This window comes from Solanum pennellii, chromosome 11 (assembly GCF_001406875.1).
Source record: "Solanum pennellii chromosome 11, SPENNV200".
NCBI lineage: Eukaryota > Viridiplantae > Streptophyta > Magnoliopsida > Solanales > Solanaceae > Solanum > Solanum pennellii.
In genome coordinates this window covers 29816209-29835982 of record NC_028647.1, presented here as the reverse complement: position 1 = coordinate 29835982, position 19774 = coordinate 29816209, and the positions used below count along the sequence as shown (strand labels likewise).

Below are 19774 nucleotides of genomic sequence, written 5' to 3'. Positions count from 1 at the left end.
TTGTATTCACATTATGTAGTATACAAATTCTACTGATTTAGCCTATCAATATTTATTGTGAGTACTTATATTTTTAGACCTTATTTGTATATATATAGGAAGTTTAATTTTATCTTTCTCAGTTAAAAAAAAATCATATTTGATGAGGAATTCTAATCATATACAATAAACATGGTTTGTGGGATTGTTTTTTAAAAATAATTTTACCGCCTCATTAATTAAGTCAAGACTTCAATTTGTATAAAAAAATAAATTTTCTAGTAAGATATACAATAATCACTGAAACTCTAGCTATAATACGCAATTAGGTAAACTATAGCTAATAAGCCTCGTATTATTTCAACTCTTAGTTATTTATAAATCTTTCCAAAAAAAAAAATTAAGTATCTCATTCATTTATATTAATTAATTAATGTACAAAATAAAATATAGGTGAATATCAAAATGATAAAAAACTTTAACACTAGTCATTCTTATTACCTTTTTGATATGAAAACAAAACAAAAAATGATTAATAAAAAAATCCTTTTATGCAAGCCTCAAATATGACAAATATTGTCACATTAATCATATTGATTAACTAGATAATCAAGTCTGTGCACAACAATTTAAATAGATTATTTGATTTTTACAATATACTACCATATAAAGAAAAGAATTTCACATTGTATTCTGTATATCCAAGTGTTGTTCATACCTCTCAAAATCACAACCATAAATATATCCATTCAAAATAAATTTATCAACATATATGTTGTGTATGTTTTAAAAGAGTTGCATCTTGTGAGCTTACAACAATTTAACGATGAAACATGTGTTATGTCAAAATAGAAATTTTGAAGAAACATCACTATCAAGATCACTTCAGCAAAAGTTATATTAAAACCAATATCGTTTTATACATACGAAGAACACATAGAAGTCAAAGAATTTTTTTTTCATTTTCATCCATTAAATAATATTTTAATTTAATCACTTGAAAAGACTTTTCATAAATTTATATGTCCAAGCAAGTAAAATAATTCAACTCTGTCATATATTTTTATACATAACATATATAACAGATCTCCTCACTATAGAACTTTTCTCTTATTTCCCCCCTCATGTCATACCATATACATCTCTTTTTTCTTCTCCATCAACACTGCACCAATAACCAAAAAACTCATTGGCTCCTATAGAAAAATACCAACAAATCCTAACTTAGAAACAGAGGAAAAGATATGATTATGCACATATCACGAAGAAAACATTTAGAAGTATACATGCCCAAATTTTGCTAGGTAAAAGAACCTATAAAAATTTAACTTCTATTATAACACAAAAGTTGCAAATATCAATATCATCTAAGATCTTCAATCTAGAACCTTGATAAATAAATTAAACCCCAACTAATAGTCCACATGAATAACTTAAATGGATCCATGATGCAAGACCGGAGTGTCAAGCTCGTTTAGTGATGAACTGACTCCTAAATTAGCCAAGGAATAAGCATGCTAGTTTGAAGAATAGTAAAATTTCAATAAGATTATTAATTGCAGCCAACATTGTAGTTTATTTTTATAATTGAAAACTCCTAAGCAATAAGTTTTTTTTCTTTTATTATTACGTTATATGCTAAACAATATATGAAATGACATTCATTATCTTTAAAAAAAAAAAGGAGAACAAAACTCAAATTGAGAACAAAATTTTAGGAATCTTAAAATCAAATTGGATTGAGAAACACAATTTTCAGCACAGACAAATGAGTAGTGAGTCAGAGAAAAATCTCGTAGAAATAATAGGATAACTTTTTATCTCAATTTTTGCCCTACTTCGTATTCTCTTCAGATAAAATTTCATAAAAAAAGAAAAAATTGATTCTGAAGATTCATAAATAAATACTCTGATATTATTGTTTCTATTTTTTACTACCAATACATGTATGCACAAATAAAATCTGAAGAAAGAATTGAAGGCGAAGTGGAAAGAACGACTAAAATAAAGGAGATACATTAATGTTGCAACAACACACTAAGAATGGAAGTAGAAGAGACTTCAATGTAGAATGAGAATCGAGCTAGTTGGATGCTACAAGCAAGTGTAATTCTTTCATGAAAATTAAATTGAATAGAGTACAAATCAATTTTAACTTTTCCTAAAATCACAAGGAAATGAAAGGAAAAATAAGCACATGCAACTATAAGTAAATTGAAGACAATAACTTTGCTCTTTTTAATTTTTCTTGAACAAAATTATTTTTGAAAGATGATGAGTGGTAGCTATTAGTTCAACAATTATTTGCAGATCTGATTAAGGCCCAAAAGAATGACCGAAAAAATTGAGGGATGAGTAGCAATTTTATCTATGACCGAGAGAGTAAAAAGAATGGAGAGTTTGCAGATATACAAAAGTCAGTTAAGGTGATGCGGTGGCTTTTTTGGAGTCCATCCCCATGGGCCAAACTTTGTTAAATATCACAATTTCAAAGGTTTTGGCAGATTTGAATATACATGTGTGATTTATTTTTCAGCTTTCCTCAAAAGTCAAATGTACGTTGGTAAAATGTGAAGAAGATAAATTGTTTTTCTTCTGTACCATAGTTGGAGGCTACTACATTTGTTCTCTATAAAATTGAGGGTCATTTTTCATTCTTAAATGCACCAAAAATAAAAGAGAGAAAAGAAGAGTGAGGCATAACAGAGAAAAATAATTTGCGAGAAAAAATAGAAAGTGTAAGCGATGTTGTAGTGAGGTGGGAAAATGAAAAGAGGGTTATTTCTTTTGAGTCTGTATGGTCTTTGGAATTTTTACTCAGACCTACAAGTGTTAAAAAACCTTATTATTTCTCTCGGGTCGTGATATTTTTTCTTATTCAAGAGGGTTTTTACATAAAATCTTGGTGTCATTATTACTCTTTTTATTCTTGTTGATTAATCGTATTGTTGTGTTCCGCTTTTATTGCTTTTATTATGCAAATGTTTTCTATTGCAGATTTATTCCCAAAAAATGGGTATCATAGCACATGTTCTGCTCATTTACATAAATACTTTTTGCAGCCTATCGTACTATACTCAATGAAAAAGAAAATGTCTGAAGTAAAGTATAAGGAAGAAAAATTCAACGGTGAGAATGATTTCTCAATGTGACAGAGAAGGATGAGTGACTTGCTCATTCAACAGGGTTTGCACAAGGCACTAGGCGATAAATTCTTGGGGATTGGAAAGAAATAGATGAAAAGGCTTCTAGTTCAATCAATTTGCACTTAACAGATGATGTGGTTAACAGCATCATCGATGAAGAGTGCATGTGGCATTTGGATAAAGCTTAGAAAATCTATACATGTCCAAAATGTAGACAAATAAATTGTATCTAAAGAAGCAGTTATACGCCCTACATATGGGTGAAGGTACAAAATTTTTATCCCATTTAAATGTGCTTAATGGACTAATTAAACAATTAAGTAAACCTCGGAATAAGGATCAAGGAGGAAGATAAGTCATAGTACTCGTAAACTCGTTGCCATCTTCTTATAATAATTTGACAACAATCATCTTACATGATAAGGAATCTATTGAGTTGAACGATGTCACATAAGCCCTTTTGCTTAATGAGAATATGAGAAAAAGCCTAAAAATCACGGATAAACTCTCATCACAGAAAGTAGAGGCATAAGTTACCAAATGAGTTCAAGCAACTTTGGTAGATTCGGAGCTCATGGAAAGTCTAAGGTCCTATCAAAATCAAACGTCAGAAATTGATATAATTGCGATCAACCACGTCATTTCAAAAGATATTGTTTGAATCTAAAAAGAAGCAAATGAGATAGCAGCGACCAAAAGAATGATAACAACACAACTGCCATGGTGCAAAATAATGACAATGTTGTTCTCCTCATAAACGAGGAAGAGGAATGCATGCACTTGGCAGGTGTAGAGTCGGAATGGGTGGTTGACACAACAACATCTTACCATGACTCACCGGTAAGAGATCTTTTTTTGCAGATATGTAGCAGGTGATTTTGGCAATGTGAAATGGGTAACACAAGCTACTCAAATATTGCGGAGATCGAATATATGTACATAAAGACAAATGTCAAATGCACATTGGTTTTGAATTTTAAAAGTGACACGTACTTGACTTGCGAATGAACTTAATCTGGGGAGTTGCTTTGGACCGAGATGGATACGAGAACTACTTTGCAAATAAAAAATAGACTCACCAAAGGGTCATTAGTGATTGCAAAAGGAGTTTCTCATGGCACGTTGCACAAGACAAATGCACAAATATGCCAAGGTGAACTGAATGCGACTCATGAAGAGATCTCTGTAGATTTGTGGCATAGAAGAATGGGTTATATGGGCGACAAATGATTGCAAATTCTTTCCAAAAAATCACTCATCTCTTTTATCCAAAGGTACAATGATAAACCTTGTAAATAATATTTATTTGGTAAGCAACATAGAGTCTCATTTTAGATATCATCTGAAAGAAAGTTGGATACACTTGATTTGGTATATTATGATGTTTATGGTCTAATAGAGATAGTAACAATAAATGGTAATAAATACTTTGTTACTTTTATTGATGATGTTTGACGAAAATTGTAGGTTTATATATTGAATCGACGGACGGTAGTACCCTTCCATCATTCCAAAGTTGAGCAGATTTAGATATTAGCCATCGATGGACCCTATCGACAGTCAGTCAATCAACCGACGGTCCGCAGATGGGGTCTCGTAATGTNTTTAACCCCCCCCCCCCCCATATGGACAATTTCAAGCACATCACAAGTTCACCCAACATGTAATAACAAGTATAAGACCAATTTGTCATCCTTAGGGCTTCGATTTTGCAAAGTTCGATCACGGATTCTATGAGATTATTCTATTAGAATTTACACAGATTCCACCCCCAACCATTCACTTTCTATCATTAGAACCCAATTTTAACAAGTTTAACATGCAAAGTTTTCCCTAAGTCAAGACCCACATATAATTTATTTGTTTCCACAAGCAAATGAACGAGAATTTATTAAGCAAAGGGAAATGAAATACCTGTAAACGGTAGTGGAGTGAATGAGTGGGTGATCTTGCAACAACAACCTACATGCCCACCTTCAAACATCGACTAAAGAACACACAAAGGAGACGAAGTAAAGTATTGGAGGGTTAGGGTTTTGAGATTTCTGGGAGTTTGGGAGAATTGTTTTTTTTTTTGGAAGAAAATGGAAGGGAGTGATTGTGGGAGATAACGGAGAAAAAAGGCAATAAGGGGAGGGAAACAGTTGGGAGGGAATTTGAAAAGATGTGTGTGTATGTGTGTGTGTGGGGGGGGGGGTAACTGAATAGGTATAATCTAATATAGCCGGTCGGGTCGGGTGGGGTCACTGGTTTTTGTGAACTGATGGTACCCCGTCGACGGTCTGTAAGTCAGTGGATAGACCGTCGACCAGACCGTCGATTGTGACCAAAATTTAGACAAAATTTCAATACATACGTGGGATCTACGGACACCATCGATGGTCCGTCGATTGAACGATGGCCCGTCGGTTGGTCCGTAGATCTGTGCACCAGACAAATTTCTGCAGAATTCTTGTTGTTTGGTCCCTGCATATTAGCACCCATTAAGCCATTCTTTTTGTGTTTTCTGGACACTTTTTAGAATGGACCCTAAACTACTCTCTAGCCATCACACTAATAAAATTAACACATGAAATTGAGTAAAACAAAACGAAACAAAAGAATGCAAATATTCCTACAAAGAAAAGAAAAACCTATTGTTGGCTAGAGGATACAAATTGGGTTGCCTCCCAAGAAACGTTGATTTAACGTCGCGGCACGACGCAAGATCCTTGATTACTCAGACTTCATCAAGACTATATGCTTCAACCACTTCATGGACACTCTCCGCATGCCCTAGATAGATCTTGATTCTTTGCCCATTTACCGTGAACCTTGCACCCTCCTTGTTCTCCAACTCAACCGCTCCATGGGAACACTTTAGTGATCAAGAATGGCCCAGTCCATTTGGAATTGAGTTTGCGTGGAAAAAAGCACAACCTAGAGTTAAATAGAAGCACCAAGTCCCCAACCGCAAATTCGCACTTCTCAATCTTTTGGTCATGGTACTTCTTCATATTCTCTTTGTAGATGGCTGAACTTTTATATGCTTTTAGGTGAAACTCATCAAGCTCATTCAACCTATTAAGTCTGTGTTCCGCTGCTTCATTCCAATCCATCTTCAGTTTCTTTATCGCCCACATGGCCTTGTGCTCTAACTCAACCGGCAAGTGACAAGCCTTCCCATATACAAGTTGGTATGAAGACATACCTATGGGAGTCTTGTATGCAGTCCAGTAAGCCCAAAGAGCATCATCAAGCCTCCTTGACCAATCCGTTCTATTAGCATTCATCGTTTTCGACAGGATCTGCTTGATTTCTCTATTGGACACCTCAACTTGCCCACTAGTTTGTGGATGGTATAGAGTGGCTACATTGTGGCGAACCCCATATTTCTCAAATAGCCCTTTGAAAAGCTTGTTGCAAAAGTGAGATCCCCCATCACTAATAATGTCCCTATATGTGCCAAATCTGGAAAAGATGTTCTTTTTCAAGAATGCGGTGACACTCTTCTGTTCATTGTTGACAAGTGCTATGGATTCCACCTATTTTAACACATAATCTACCGCCACAAGAATATAATTCATCCCATGAGAACTCACAAACATGCCCATAAAATCAATGCTTAATACATCAAACAACTCAATCACTAGAACTGGATTTAAAGGGAGCTCTTGCCTCTTCGAAATTCCTCTATCTCTTTGGCACCTATTACATGCCTTGGCGAACTCATGAGCATCTTGGTGGATGGTTGGCTAATAGTACCCACACTGCAAAATCTTATGGGCAATTCGGATACCACTATGATGCCCACCCACAGGCGAGGAATGACATGCCTCCGAAACACTTAGCATCTCCACTTCCGGCACACAACGATGAATAAGTCCATCAACACAATTTCGGTATAAGTAAGGCTCATCCCAAAAGAACTTTCTTACATCATGCATGAACTTTTTCCTCTGATGGAAGGACAAGTCCGATGGAACTATATCACTAGCCAGATAATTCGCAAAATCGGCAAACCATGGAATCAAGTAATGAGAAGCAGCCAATAAATGCTCATTAGCGAAGGTATCATCAATTTCAACCTTTTCACCCAACTCTCGCATAGCTTCATCTTTCAATCTGGACAAGTGATCAACAACTTGATTTTCAGTCCCTTTTCTATCTTTCACCTCATAATCAAACTCTTGCGATAGTAGCACCCATCTAATAAACCTTAGTTTCGCATCCTTATTTGCCATCAAATACCTCAAAGCGGAGTGGTCAGTATGCACTATAACTCTCCTGCCAAGCAAATAGGAGCAAAATTTTTCGAAAGCAAATACCACTGCAGGGAGCACTTGTTCAGTCACAGTGTAGTTCTTTTGTGCTTCATTTAGGGCCTTACTAGCATAATAGATGGGGTGAAGGATTTTATCCCTTCTTTGTTCCAATACCACACCAAGGGAAACCTCACTATCATCACACATCACCTCAAATGGCTTACTCCAATCTAGGGAAATAATTATGGGCGCAGACACCAACTTCTCCTTCAACTCTCCAAATGTCTTCAGACAGAATTTATCAAAATAGAACTTAGATTCCTTCTCAAGTAACTTGCACAAAAGATGTGCAATTTTAGAGAAATCCTTAATAAACCTCCGGTATAAGCCCGCATGCCCAAGAAAACTTCTCACACCTTTTACAGAGATGGGTGGAGGAAGTCTCTCTGTAACCTTAACTTTTGCTCGATCAACCTCTATCCCCTTCTCTGAGATGCGATGGCCCAATACAATACCCTCTTTCACCATCAAGTGACATTTTTCCCAATTTAGCACAAGGTTGCAATCTTCACATCTTTTGAGAACCTCGGCTAAGTGACTCAAACAATGATCAAAAGAGTCGCCAACAACTGAAAAGTCATCCATAAACACTTCAATAGTGTCCTCCACCATATCGGAGAATATTGACATCATACATCTCTGAAAAGTAATTGGTGCATTACACAATCCAAAAGGCATCCTCTTGTATGCGAATGTCCCATAAGGGCAAGTAAATGTGGTTTTCTCTTGATCCTCTGGTGCAATAGAGATTTGATTTGAACCCAAATAACCATCAAGAAAACAGTACCATTCTTTTCTTGCGAGTCTATCTAATATCTAATCCATGAAGGGCATAGGGAAATGGTCATTTTCAGTCCACGCCATGAAGGGCATAGGGAAATGATCATTTTCAGTCCACGCATTCAACTTCCGGTAATCCATACAAACTCTCCATCCAGTCACCGGCCTCATTGGAACAAGCTTAATCTTCTAATTAGAACCACTGTCATCCCCCCGCTTTTTGGGCACACACTAAACAGGGCATACCCAACTACTATTTGCGATAGGATATATGACTCCGGCATCCAACCACTTAATAATCTCCTTCTTAACTACCTCTTGCTTAGGTGGGTTCAAACGTCTTTGGTGCTCAATTCTTGGCTTGTGATCGGGCATGATTTCAATTTTGTGTGAACAAATACCGGGTGGGATCCCAATAATGTTCGCAATAGTCCAACCAATGGCTCGTTTGAACCTCTTTAACACTTCTACCATACACTCTACTTGTTCCATATTCAAATCTGATGCAGTGATTACCGGTAAAGTGTCATCTCTTCCCAAGAATACATACCTTATATGAGGTGGTAGAGCCTTAAGCTTTAATTTTGCGGACTCCTCTCTATATGGTTTCGCGGGTGAAGACTCGCGATGCTTCATATCTTACTCCAATTTCTTTGGTTTGAACTGAAATTCACCTCGATCAAGTGTCGCAACCAACGAACCATACTCTTCAATACCATCACTCTCAAAATTCATGATCACTGCCGCTAGTGCCTCAACACCAAGGCGCTCTTCAATTTGTACCTCAGACGTACTCTCAACCCTATAGGATATAGCGGATACCATTTGGAGCTCACCACTCTGCTTCATGGACCTACAAATATTGAAAGTTGCTTCTTCATTGTTTAACCTAAACTTCATCTATCCTTTTTCCATATCAACCAAGGCGCGACCAGTAGCAACGAACAGCCTCCCGAGAATAATAGGCACCTCAAAATCCACCTCATAGTCAAGAATCACAAAATCGGCTGAAAATATAAACAACTCCACGTTCACTAACACATCATGGAGTATCCCAATAGGCCTCTTCACTGTTCGATCGGCCATCAGTAACCGCATCACAATGGGCTTTGGGTCACCCAAACCCAATTTATTATAAATAGAGAGAGACATGAGATTTATGTTGGCACCGAGATCACATAGTGATTTAGCAAAGTGTAACAAACCGATGGTATATGGAATAGTGAAAGCGTCCGGATTTTCTTTCTTTTGCATAAGAGACCTTATAGACATAACACTACAATGCTGCATTTTGTCATCATCCTCAAAACTTACCGATCTTTTTTTTGTAACCTTATCCTTCATGAACTTGGCATAACCGGACATTTGTTCTAGAGCTTCTATCAATGGGACATTGATGAAAACCTGTTTCAATATAGTGATAAAACGCCAGTATTTACCATCCTCAGTTTTCTTCACTGATCTCTGAGGGAATGGTTGTGGTGGTCTAGGAATGGGGATCACTTTTTGTGGTACTTCTGCTTCTTTTACCGCTTTGTCCACCAATTCACCACTAGTTTCAACTACCTCTTCATCTTTTCTCACCTCATCTTCTACTACAGACGACATTGGTGGATCAATGGTTTCTTATCCCCTCGAGTAGTGACTGCCATGCAATGTTCATCATTTTTTGGATTTTGAATAGTATTTCTAGAAAGAGTACCCGGTTGACGTGGGTTCACAGTAGTAGACAATTGGTCCATTTGCAACTCAAGATGCTTAATTGAGACTGCATGTGCATCCACCTTTTGCCCAATATTAGCCAAATCACCTCTCTACTATTTGGCGTGCTCATCACTAGCATCAAACCTCCTCATCGTCTTTTGTAACATATCTTCAACTCGCGCCATACTACCTCCACCATCCCTAGGAGCAAATTCCCGATTTTGAGGCAGAACATAGGTCCCACTTCGATCGTTTCTGTTACCATACTTACCCTAGTTGAAGTTGTTGTCACAGTTGTAGTTTCCATCTCGAACATAATGTCCCTCTATGTTGTAATTACCATAGTTCTGACCTTGATTTCATTGACCTTGGCACCAATTCTACTGATTGGAGCCTTGGGCGTTCGGTCGAAAACCCCCCATCTGCTCATTCACTGCATAAGAATCCTCTTCATAGTGGTAGTCATCCGCTGGCGGTGGTGGTTTAGTAAAATAATTCACCGCATTTACTTTCTCTGCACCTCCACTGACATATTTCAATACCAATCCGAGCTCAGTTCTCATTTGAGCCATCTCTTCACGAATCTCATTTGCGGCTGGATTGTGTGTATCCTGCACTGCAAAGGTATTTCTCCCAGTGTCCGACTTCCTAGTGCTCCAAGCATTATTGTTGCGAGAGATTTTCTCCAACTTTTCTGTGATCTCTGCATATGTGCACTCACCATAAGAACCATCCTCAATAGTATCAAGCACTGCCTTATTATTATTATCTTGCCCCTGATAGAAGTACACTTTGAACGACTCATCATCAATGCGGTGGTTTGGAACACTTCTCACAAATGAGGTGAATTTATCCCAAGAGCTACTCACTGACTCCCCAGGTAATGCCACAAAGTTATTCACTCTATCTTTGTTGTTGAGCTTTTAGACACCGGGTAGTACCGTGCTAGGAACACATTCATCAATTGGTCCCAAGTATAGATCGAATTATAGGGCAACTTAGTGAACCATATTGCAGCCTCTCCCATCAGTGAGAGAGGGAACACTCTTAACCCGATTACGTCCATGTCCAAGTCTGGTCTCCCTACATAACTCTTACACATCGATCTCAGTTTGGCGATTTGAGCATGTGGATCGTCAGATGGTAACCCCGGAAACAACCTCTGGCGGTGAACATCTGCATCAAGCTACTAGTTACCACGAATGTGTGACCTTGTGGTAGAGGAGGTAGGACAAGAGGCCAATCAGAGTCAGTGATGTTAATGTTGCCCCTATAGAACTCTTGAGGGCGTGGGACGGGAGGTCGCATCCTCAAAGCACCATCACCAGGGTTCTCCACAATCACTTGGTTGTGAGCATCAACCGGCAGAGGAAGCTGACGGTTGATCCTATCACCTAGATTTGCGGGATTCTATTGATCATTCATTCTGCAGATTGTCCGGTTAAGTTCAGGGCCGAATTCTACAATTGATTCTCCTCGGCTTCGTGTACTTGGCATACACTAGAGCTAGACATGAGACAAACAAAAACAAACGAAGAAAAAGTAAAGTTAGGAAATTGTTGACTAAAATTCGGTAAATGTTATTAAAGTTAATCTAAAAGCCACTTTCCCCGGCAGCGGCGCCAAAATTTAATACGCTCAAATTAAAATTCCCTAAAGAAGTATAAGCGGTCGTATCAAGTAAAGAACCCATCTATTAGGTTGGGATCGATCCCACAAGGAAAATAGTTTAGACTTAACCTCAATGTACGATTAGTTCTATTTAGTCAAGTCATTTCCGAAAACTAGTAATTAAAGGGGGGTTTGTGAAACAAAAGTATTGTAATATTGCGAAATCAAACAAGTATCAAGAGTGAATTATTGGTGTTTATCAAGTTATGAGAGAAACTAGGGTGTAAGTGTTCCCCATAGATTCATAACGCCATAATTCTAGCTATAACAATTCTTCCCTAGTGTTTTGCATGCAAAGTGGTAAGTTATGTATCTCTAAATCCTTGGCCCGACATTTAGAGAGTTTCACCCCGTACCTTGGTTCGGCTACATGTGTTTAACTTACTAACTCATACCTTTACTTCATATTAAGCTTCATATTCGATGTATGACTTAGTTATTACTTTGCATTAATCGAAACTAGTCTATTAGATAGTATCCCACTAAATCTATGTCGATAATTCTTTTCCTATTAACTACCCCCTTGGTCCGGCAAGTAGAAATAAGGCAAGTTCTAACGCTTGCACTTGTTAAAAAGACTTATAAATGAAAGAATTATCGATGCATGCAATAACTAATTGAGAATTATTATTTAGCTAGGTTTATTTTGTTAATCACCCATTATTCCCACAACCCTAGTTGTGGATTTAGTTACCCATGCTTAGAAGAACACAATTCATAACTGATAATTAATAAATCATGAACTTACTTTGATAAATTCGAAGAAAACCCAAAAATTCAACTTGAAATGACACAATTATATTAAAAACTAAATCCAAAAATTTTAATTAATGCCCAAGTTGCAAATACAAATCTCCAAGGACAAAATTATGAAATTAGTATAAGAATCCAGCCCCAAATATGAGGTTTTACACCCTATTTATAAGAAAACAGAGTCCTAAATAAAAACAAGTTCAAATAAGGAAAGTTTTTCCAAAACGTGTCTTCAATCGACAACCCCCACAGACGGTCCGTCGATCAAACGATGGACCGTAGACTGCCTCCGTCGGTCCATACTTAGCATCTTTTCTCAGTCTTCACTTTGCATCTTCTCTGATCCAATCGACAGACTAACAACACGGACCGTCGATTCACGTACGGTCCATCGATGCTTCTCGTCGTTCCATACTTAGTTTACATTCTCTAATTAAATTGACGTTTTGCTAGGACGGTCCGTCGATCAACCGATGGACCGTCGATCCTTCCGTAGCCCCACACATAGTCAGAATTTTCCAAGTTGCTTTCAGATGCTTGAACCTCCAATCGATGGTCACCACCTACGGTCCGTCGATGGGCCGACGGGCCGACGATGGCCTTCGTGGGTCACTTCTACACTGATTCTTCACAGCCTTCTACATTTTAGTTTTGGACAAATTTTTTGCAAAATAAAGATAAAATATATTAAAATTACTACAAAAAGGCTCTAGACACACACCAATCTTAAGAAAAAAACATTGAAAGTACCGTGAAACCATGGTATATCACTCACCCAATAAAATTGAAAGTAAATAGAAGAATGATTTTCACCAGAATTCAAAATAATAAACCACAAAAAACGTCAAGAACAGAGTAAAATCTGAAACAAACCGACAACAAATGCATCAATGATTTATGACCACAATTGAAGAATTTAAAAAAATTAAAGGTTATAAATCAAGAAGAAAAAAAAGCAATGTATGGATTCTATGGGTGTCATAGATTTCTTATTTGGAGGAAAGCAACAGAACTTTAGAATATGGTCCTAAAATTATATTATAATAAATTTTGCTTAATAAAAATGTCCGCATTGATCTTCGATTAGCACTTCAGGAATAAATATTAATCTCCATGAAAAGAATTATATCAGTTTAAGATTAATCCATATTATTAAGAACTCTTACCAATTCAAATCTTACATATAAATACATATGATAATGGATCGATTAATAAGCTAAAATTGTTTATATACTAACACAAGTAAAAATTTAATATGTCAGTCCATGAAAAAGAATTGGTGTCATCGCCTCCAAATAATTAATTTTGGTAAACGATGATACTAATTTTTTTCAAAAAATAAAAAAATTATGGGTCAAATGAATTTCGACGATTGGTCGAATTCATGTCATTGTCTCCAATTTTTTTTTAACAAAACGAAAATATTAACTACCAAAAGAACTTAAGCTCCAATAATTTTAAGGAACAACTAACCAAAAAGATTGAACAAAAGTCTGAGAAGAAAAGCACAAATGTGTGCGCCCTTAAGAAGCTTATTTTCAATCTTGGGCTTCTTTTTGGGGAGATTCTCAAAATCAGCTCCACAAGCAAAAATAATAATTACTTCTCCTAAAACTAAAAAATAGGTATGGAGTGAATGAAAGAAAAATCACGCACATGCAACTTTATGTAAATTAAAGGCAACTATCCATCAATATAAGAACAAGAATCAACAAAATTAAAAAACACAAGGAAAGAAAAATGAAAGCAATTGATACCAGAAAATTTGAGCAAAATTACTAAAAATTAGCACGAACACACAATGAAACTATCAAAAAATGAGGCGATCGGTTGTGAGCAATCTTGTCTCTTTTGCTCTAGAAGTTGTGGAGGATTTTAGATATAGGGAACAGATCCTTAACTGAAATTTAATGACAAAAAATAGTCAAATTGATACCATGTCTATACTCATGCTTTTACTATAGTAGAAAGAGACGGGTCGAAAGCTAAAATGTCTTCGAACTAACAATGGAGGTGAGTACACTTCAAGAGAATTTGAGAGTACTGTTCAAACCATGAAATAATACATGAAAATTCATTTCCTAAAACCCCACAACAAAGGAGTAGCTGAGACAATGAATCACACTATTGTTGAGAAGGTGAGAAGCATGCTTAGAGTGGCTAAATTGCCTAAGTCATTTTGGGTAAGAAGTTTGGACAACATGTTATTTTATCAATGGTAGTCCATCAGTTCCATTGGAGTTTTAAATTGTAGAGAGAGTTTGGACCAACAATGAGATGTCTTACTCGCACCTAAAGGTGTTCGGTTGCAAAACTTTTGCACATATACCAAAGGAGCAGAGAGCCAAGCTAGATGATAAATCAGTTCCATGCATATTCATCAGATATGAAGATGAAAAGCTCGGGTACAGACTGTGGAATCCTGTAAAGAAGAAGGTCATCATAAGTAGAGATGTAATCTTCTGAGAAAGTGAAATTGAAACTGTTGATGATATATCCGAGAAAGCCAAGAAAAAAATGGTATAATTTTTAATCTTGTTACCATTCCTTCATCTTCTAACCATACCATAAATGCAGAATGTACGATCAATGAAGTTGCTAAACATGAAGAGCAACCTGATGAGATTGTTGAGCAGGGGGAGCAACTTGGTGATAATACTGAGCAACTGGAGTACCCAAAAAAAGAAGAAAAATCTTGACCTCTGAGGAGATCAGAAAGACAAAGTAGAGTAATCCAAGTACCCTTCCTTAGAGTATATCCTCATTAATGATGAAGGGGGAGCCAGAAAGGCTTAAAGAGATGTTGTCTCATGTAAAAAAAGAGCCAATGGATGAAAGCCGTGCAAGAAAGACATGAAATATCAATAGAAAAATGCAGATACTCGCTAGTTGAACTTCCAAAAGGCAAAAGACCGCTTATGTGCAAGTGGGTTAAGTACAAAGATCGATTGTTTGTAAAAGGCTTCAAATAAAAGAAAGGTATTGATTTTAATGAAATATTTTCACCTGTCATCAAAATGACTTCTATCGAACTATTTTGAGCCTGGAAGCTAGACGAGATCTTGAAATGGAGCAACTAGATGTGAAAACTACATTTCTGCATGGAGTTTTGGAAGAGGAGATTTTTATGGAGCAACCAGAGTTGAAAATAAACACATGGTGTGCAAATTGAATAAGAGTCTTTATGGGTTGAAACAAGCACCAAAGCAATGGTACAAAAAGTTTGACTCTTTCATGAAAATTCAAACGTACACAAAAGACCTATTCTGATCCATGTGTACACTTAAAAAGATTTTCTGACAATAATTTTATTATTATGTTGTTATTTTATGTGGACGTGACATGTTAATTGTAGGGCAAGACAAAGAGTTGATTGCAAGGTTGAAAAGAGATTTGTCCAAGTCATTTGACATGAAGGACTTGGGCCCAACACAACAAATTCTAGGGATGAAAATTGTTCGAGAACGAACAAAAAGAAACTTGTGGCTATCTCAATAGAGGTACATTAAGCGTGTAGTAGAACTCTTCAACATGAAGATTGCTAAACATGTTAGCACACCTCTTGCGAGTTATATGCAGTTAAGCAAACATATGTGTCCTACAACAAAATAGGAGAAAGAGGGAATGACCAAAGTTCCTTGTTCTTCAGTAGTGGGGATTTTGATGTACGCAATGGTGTGTAAAAGACCTAATATTGCTCATGCATTTGGTGTTGTTAGCAGATTTCTTGAAAATCTTGAAAAAAAACACTAGGAGGCAGTTAAGTGGATACTCAAGTACCTAAGAGGTACCACAAGAGACTGCTTGTGTTTTGAAGGATTTGATCCAATCTTGAAGGGCTATACAGATGCTGATATTAAATGTGACCTTGACAACAAAAATCCACTACTGGATGTTTGTTTACATTTTCGGAGGGAGTTATATCATGGCAGTCAAAGTTTCAGAAGTGTGTCACACTATTTACAACTGAGGCATAATATAATGCAACTACTGAAGCTGGCAAAGACACGGTATAGCTAAAACGATTTCTTCAAGAACTTAGATTGCATCAGAAAGAGTATATCGTCTATTGTGACAGTCAAAGTGCAATAAACTTGAGCAAGAACACCATGTATCATGCAAGAACAAAGCATATCGACATGAGATATCACTAAATTTGAGAAAAAATAAAAGACAAATCTATGTAGGTCATGAAGATCCCTACTAGCTAGTAAAAACCCTTCTAATATGACCAAGGTGGTATCAAGTCACTATGCTCTCAAGCTAGAACTTAGAGTTACCTCTTTTAGGTGAATGAGTGTGGAGGGAGAGATTGTGGGGGTACATTTCCATGGGCCAAACTTTGTGAAATCTCACACTTTTAAAGGTTGACAGATTTAGATATACATGTGCTGATTTATTTTCCAGCTTTCCTCAAAAGTCAAATGTTGGTAAGTTGTGAAGAAGAAAAAATTTGTTTTCTTTTGTAGCATAGTTGGAGGCTATTGCATTAGTTCTCTATTAAAGGGACGGTCATTGTTCATTCTTAAATGCACCAAAAACAAAGGAGAGAAAAGAAGAGTGAGACATCACAGTGAAAATTAGTATGTGAGGAAAAACAGAGAGTGTGAGCAATTGTAGTGAGATGAGAAAATAAAAAGAGGGTTATTTCTTTTGAGTGTGTAGTGAGTGGTCTTTGAATTTTTACTTAGACCTACAAGTGTAAAAATCCTTACTATAGTGATATTAGTTGCTCCTCTCGGATTGTGATTTTTCCCTTATTCAAGAGAGTTTCCACTTAAAATCTTGGTGTCATTATTGCTCGTTTTGTTCTTGTTGATTAACCGTACTGCTGTGTTCCGCTTTTATTTCTTTTATTACTGCAATATTATTTCTGTTGCGGGTTTATTCCCAACAACTTTTTCAATTCTTAGGGCATTGACACGTAACAATTTAATCTAACCTTCAATGTCTAAAGCACCCTCAAACAAATATAAATTATCCTTAAACAGACATGTTGATACCCATTTCTAACTGACACGTCTAATATACTAGAAATAATCTAAGCTAATCTTATGTACCTAGAAAATGGTAAATATAGTACCACTCAAGTAAATCGATGTCTTTAGAGCAGTCAAGTTCATATTTATTTCTAATAAAAATACTTCCCTGTCAATCAATTTCGACTTCTCATTGTCAGATTTTTTTTCCCGATACTTATCAGAGTTGAAGGTGTGTTTGGATTGACTAAGAAAAAGTACCCTTTTTAAGTTCAAAAATTAAAAAAAAAGAGTCCTATAATTAAAGTAATTTTTGATTTTTTCAATTACTTTTTTTAAAAAAAGAACAAAAACTAAAAAGGTCGGCGAGGCGATTTGTGAAAATCAGAATGAAGCTCGGTTGAAAGTTTTTTTATTTTTTTTTAGCAAAATCAAAGTATTGTTGATGATTAATGGCTGATTCAAGATTAGCAATCCTCAGTCGACACTTCACTTCAGCAGCAGATTCTGCTTCTAAGGTACCACCACTGTTACTATGCAATTCAAAACAAGGTTTGAGATTCAAAGTTGCTTGTTTAATCTGTGGTGAGTTATAGGCTGGCTCTGGCTCTGGCTCTTGTGGTCAAAATCTGGGGTGGATTAAGATATCTCCGGAGGTTTCAGAAGCATTAAAACATGGAACCCCCATTGTTGCTTTGGAATCCACTATCATATCTCATGGTACCACCCACAACTTTCTTCAATTCTTCTTGTTTTTTCAAAATCATGTACTAGTGCTAACACTACAACTTGCCAAAATTCTTATTGGGAGGCTCCATTATTCTAACTGCCTTGAGGACCGAATCTCTTCATTAAGTTGAACCGGCTGTTTATGCACTACCTCTTCCTCCCAAATTAAATACTAAAACAAAAGATGGACACTTCTGCTTTACATTTATACAGCGGAAATAATATGTTACTTAAATTACCTATCAATCATCCAAACTTAATGTGCTGACCAAAGACTTAGACTTTGCCACAACTCACTTACGTTGTTGGTGTTACTTTAACCTTACATGTATTAAATTAGTTAGCCTTAAGGAGCTGAAATTAAATTCTCATTTTTGTTCTACTTGTACTAGTTTTAACTATGCCTTTTTTTGCTGTTCCTAGGAATGCCGTATCCTCAGAATTTCGAGACAGCAAAGGAGTTGGAGGTCATTGTGAGGGATAATGGTGCTGTACCTGCCACTATCGCTATTCTGGATGGCGTACCATGCATAGGTGTTTATTTGAGACCTCATTTCTTTTTCTTTTTTACTGCATCCCATTCTTTTCTCTTTTCTTTGTTGGGGTACTTTGACATGAAAGTGGGGTTGATTTCTTGAGTTCATCACACACCTCTCCTGAACTAAGGGTCCAAAGACTTCATGACACTACTAATGTTCTATTATGAGTGGTCTGCAATAAACATCAACTTCTTTGTTCTTGGCTTCTTAATACGCATCTTAACTATCAATAGATACCAAGTTGTCTACATGTTATCTGCTTATATATTTACCCCATACTCATGCTAACTTTCGACTTTTGGCAGCTCAATCAAGTTGATGAGTGCTATAACTCTTTCATCTATATCTTTCTCTTATGAAAGAAATGGAACTTTTTTAACTAAGTACTAATGTTTCTTCAAAATATACACTACTGCAGTAAAGTACATTGACTTCTATGCTCAATCATATTCCTGCGCTGGCATATGGCTGATGCGTATTCCATGAGTATCTGATAGTGTCTGAAAGTTTTGACCTATTCAATTTACTTGGACAGTTTATGTGAGTGATCAATGTGAAGATGAGAAACGGAGTGAGAGTTTTTTGAAATGGAATATGAAGATGAGAAATTTGGTGCGGAAAGTAATCTTTCTGAGAGCATCTATGCTTCTCTGCTGTGAGCCATTTCCGTCTTGTACTTAATTAATTCCAGAACATCATGTTCTACAGCACTTTGAATCTTCGATAAATTATTTGTTAAACTTACACATTGTGAGGAATTCTGAAAAATGAAAAACACGAGTTCAGAATATTGCAATCATTACTACAGAAGTCTGTGAACATCTGAAATGATAAAACTTAGAATACTTGCATGACCTTAAGTTGTTTCTGAGTTGTCATACTATATTAACTTTCTTTTAACTAGGGAATCGTAGTAGCCTGTAAAATGTTTTAACCATGAATCATATTCTCTATTGTAGGCTTGACTACAGAAGAACTAGAGATTCTAGCACGTCTTGGTAGCAAAGCTCGGAAAACTGCTAGTAGAGACATTGCACTTGTTGTAAGTCAATTGCAAATTACGCTCCGAGCAACTATATCTTGTTTGCCTTCATCATATTTGTTAAAGATATTTGTTTTGACTGCTGAAAATTATATTTCACTAGCTCGAGAAATATATATATATATATATATATATATATATATATATA

The 19774-nt window shown here is 36.2% G+C and overlaps 1 protein-coding gene across 2 annotated transcripts in view; it reads left to right on the top strand.

Moving 5' to 3' along the window:
* The first annotated feature begins 17651 nt into the window (after nucleotides 1-17651).
* The window catches only part of LOC107003055 (pseudouridine-5'-phosphate glycosidase), a 9852-nt gene continuing 7729 nt past the window's right edge, over nucleotides 17652-19774 (top strand). For both annotated transcript variants that reach the window (XR_001454596.2, XM_015201298.2), the window contains exons 1-4: nucleotides 17652-17834; nucleotides 17913-18036; nucleotides 18469-18579; nucleotides 19544-19626. Coding sequence is in view for 1 of the 2 variants with exons in the window: in XM_015201298.2 (XP_015056784.1) it covers nucleotides 17769-17834; nucleotides 17913-18036; nucleotides 18469-18579; nucleotides 19544-19626 (384 nt within the window). In the remaining variant the exon portion in view is untranslated. The remainder of the gene's footprint in view (nucleotides 17835-17912; nucleotides 18037-18468; nucleotides 18580-19543; nucleotides 19627-19774) is intronic.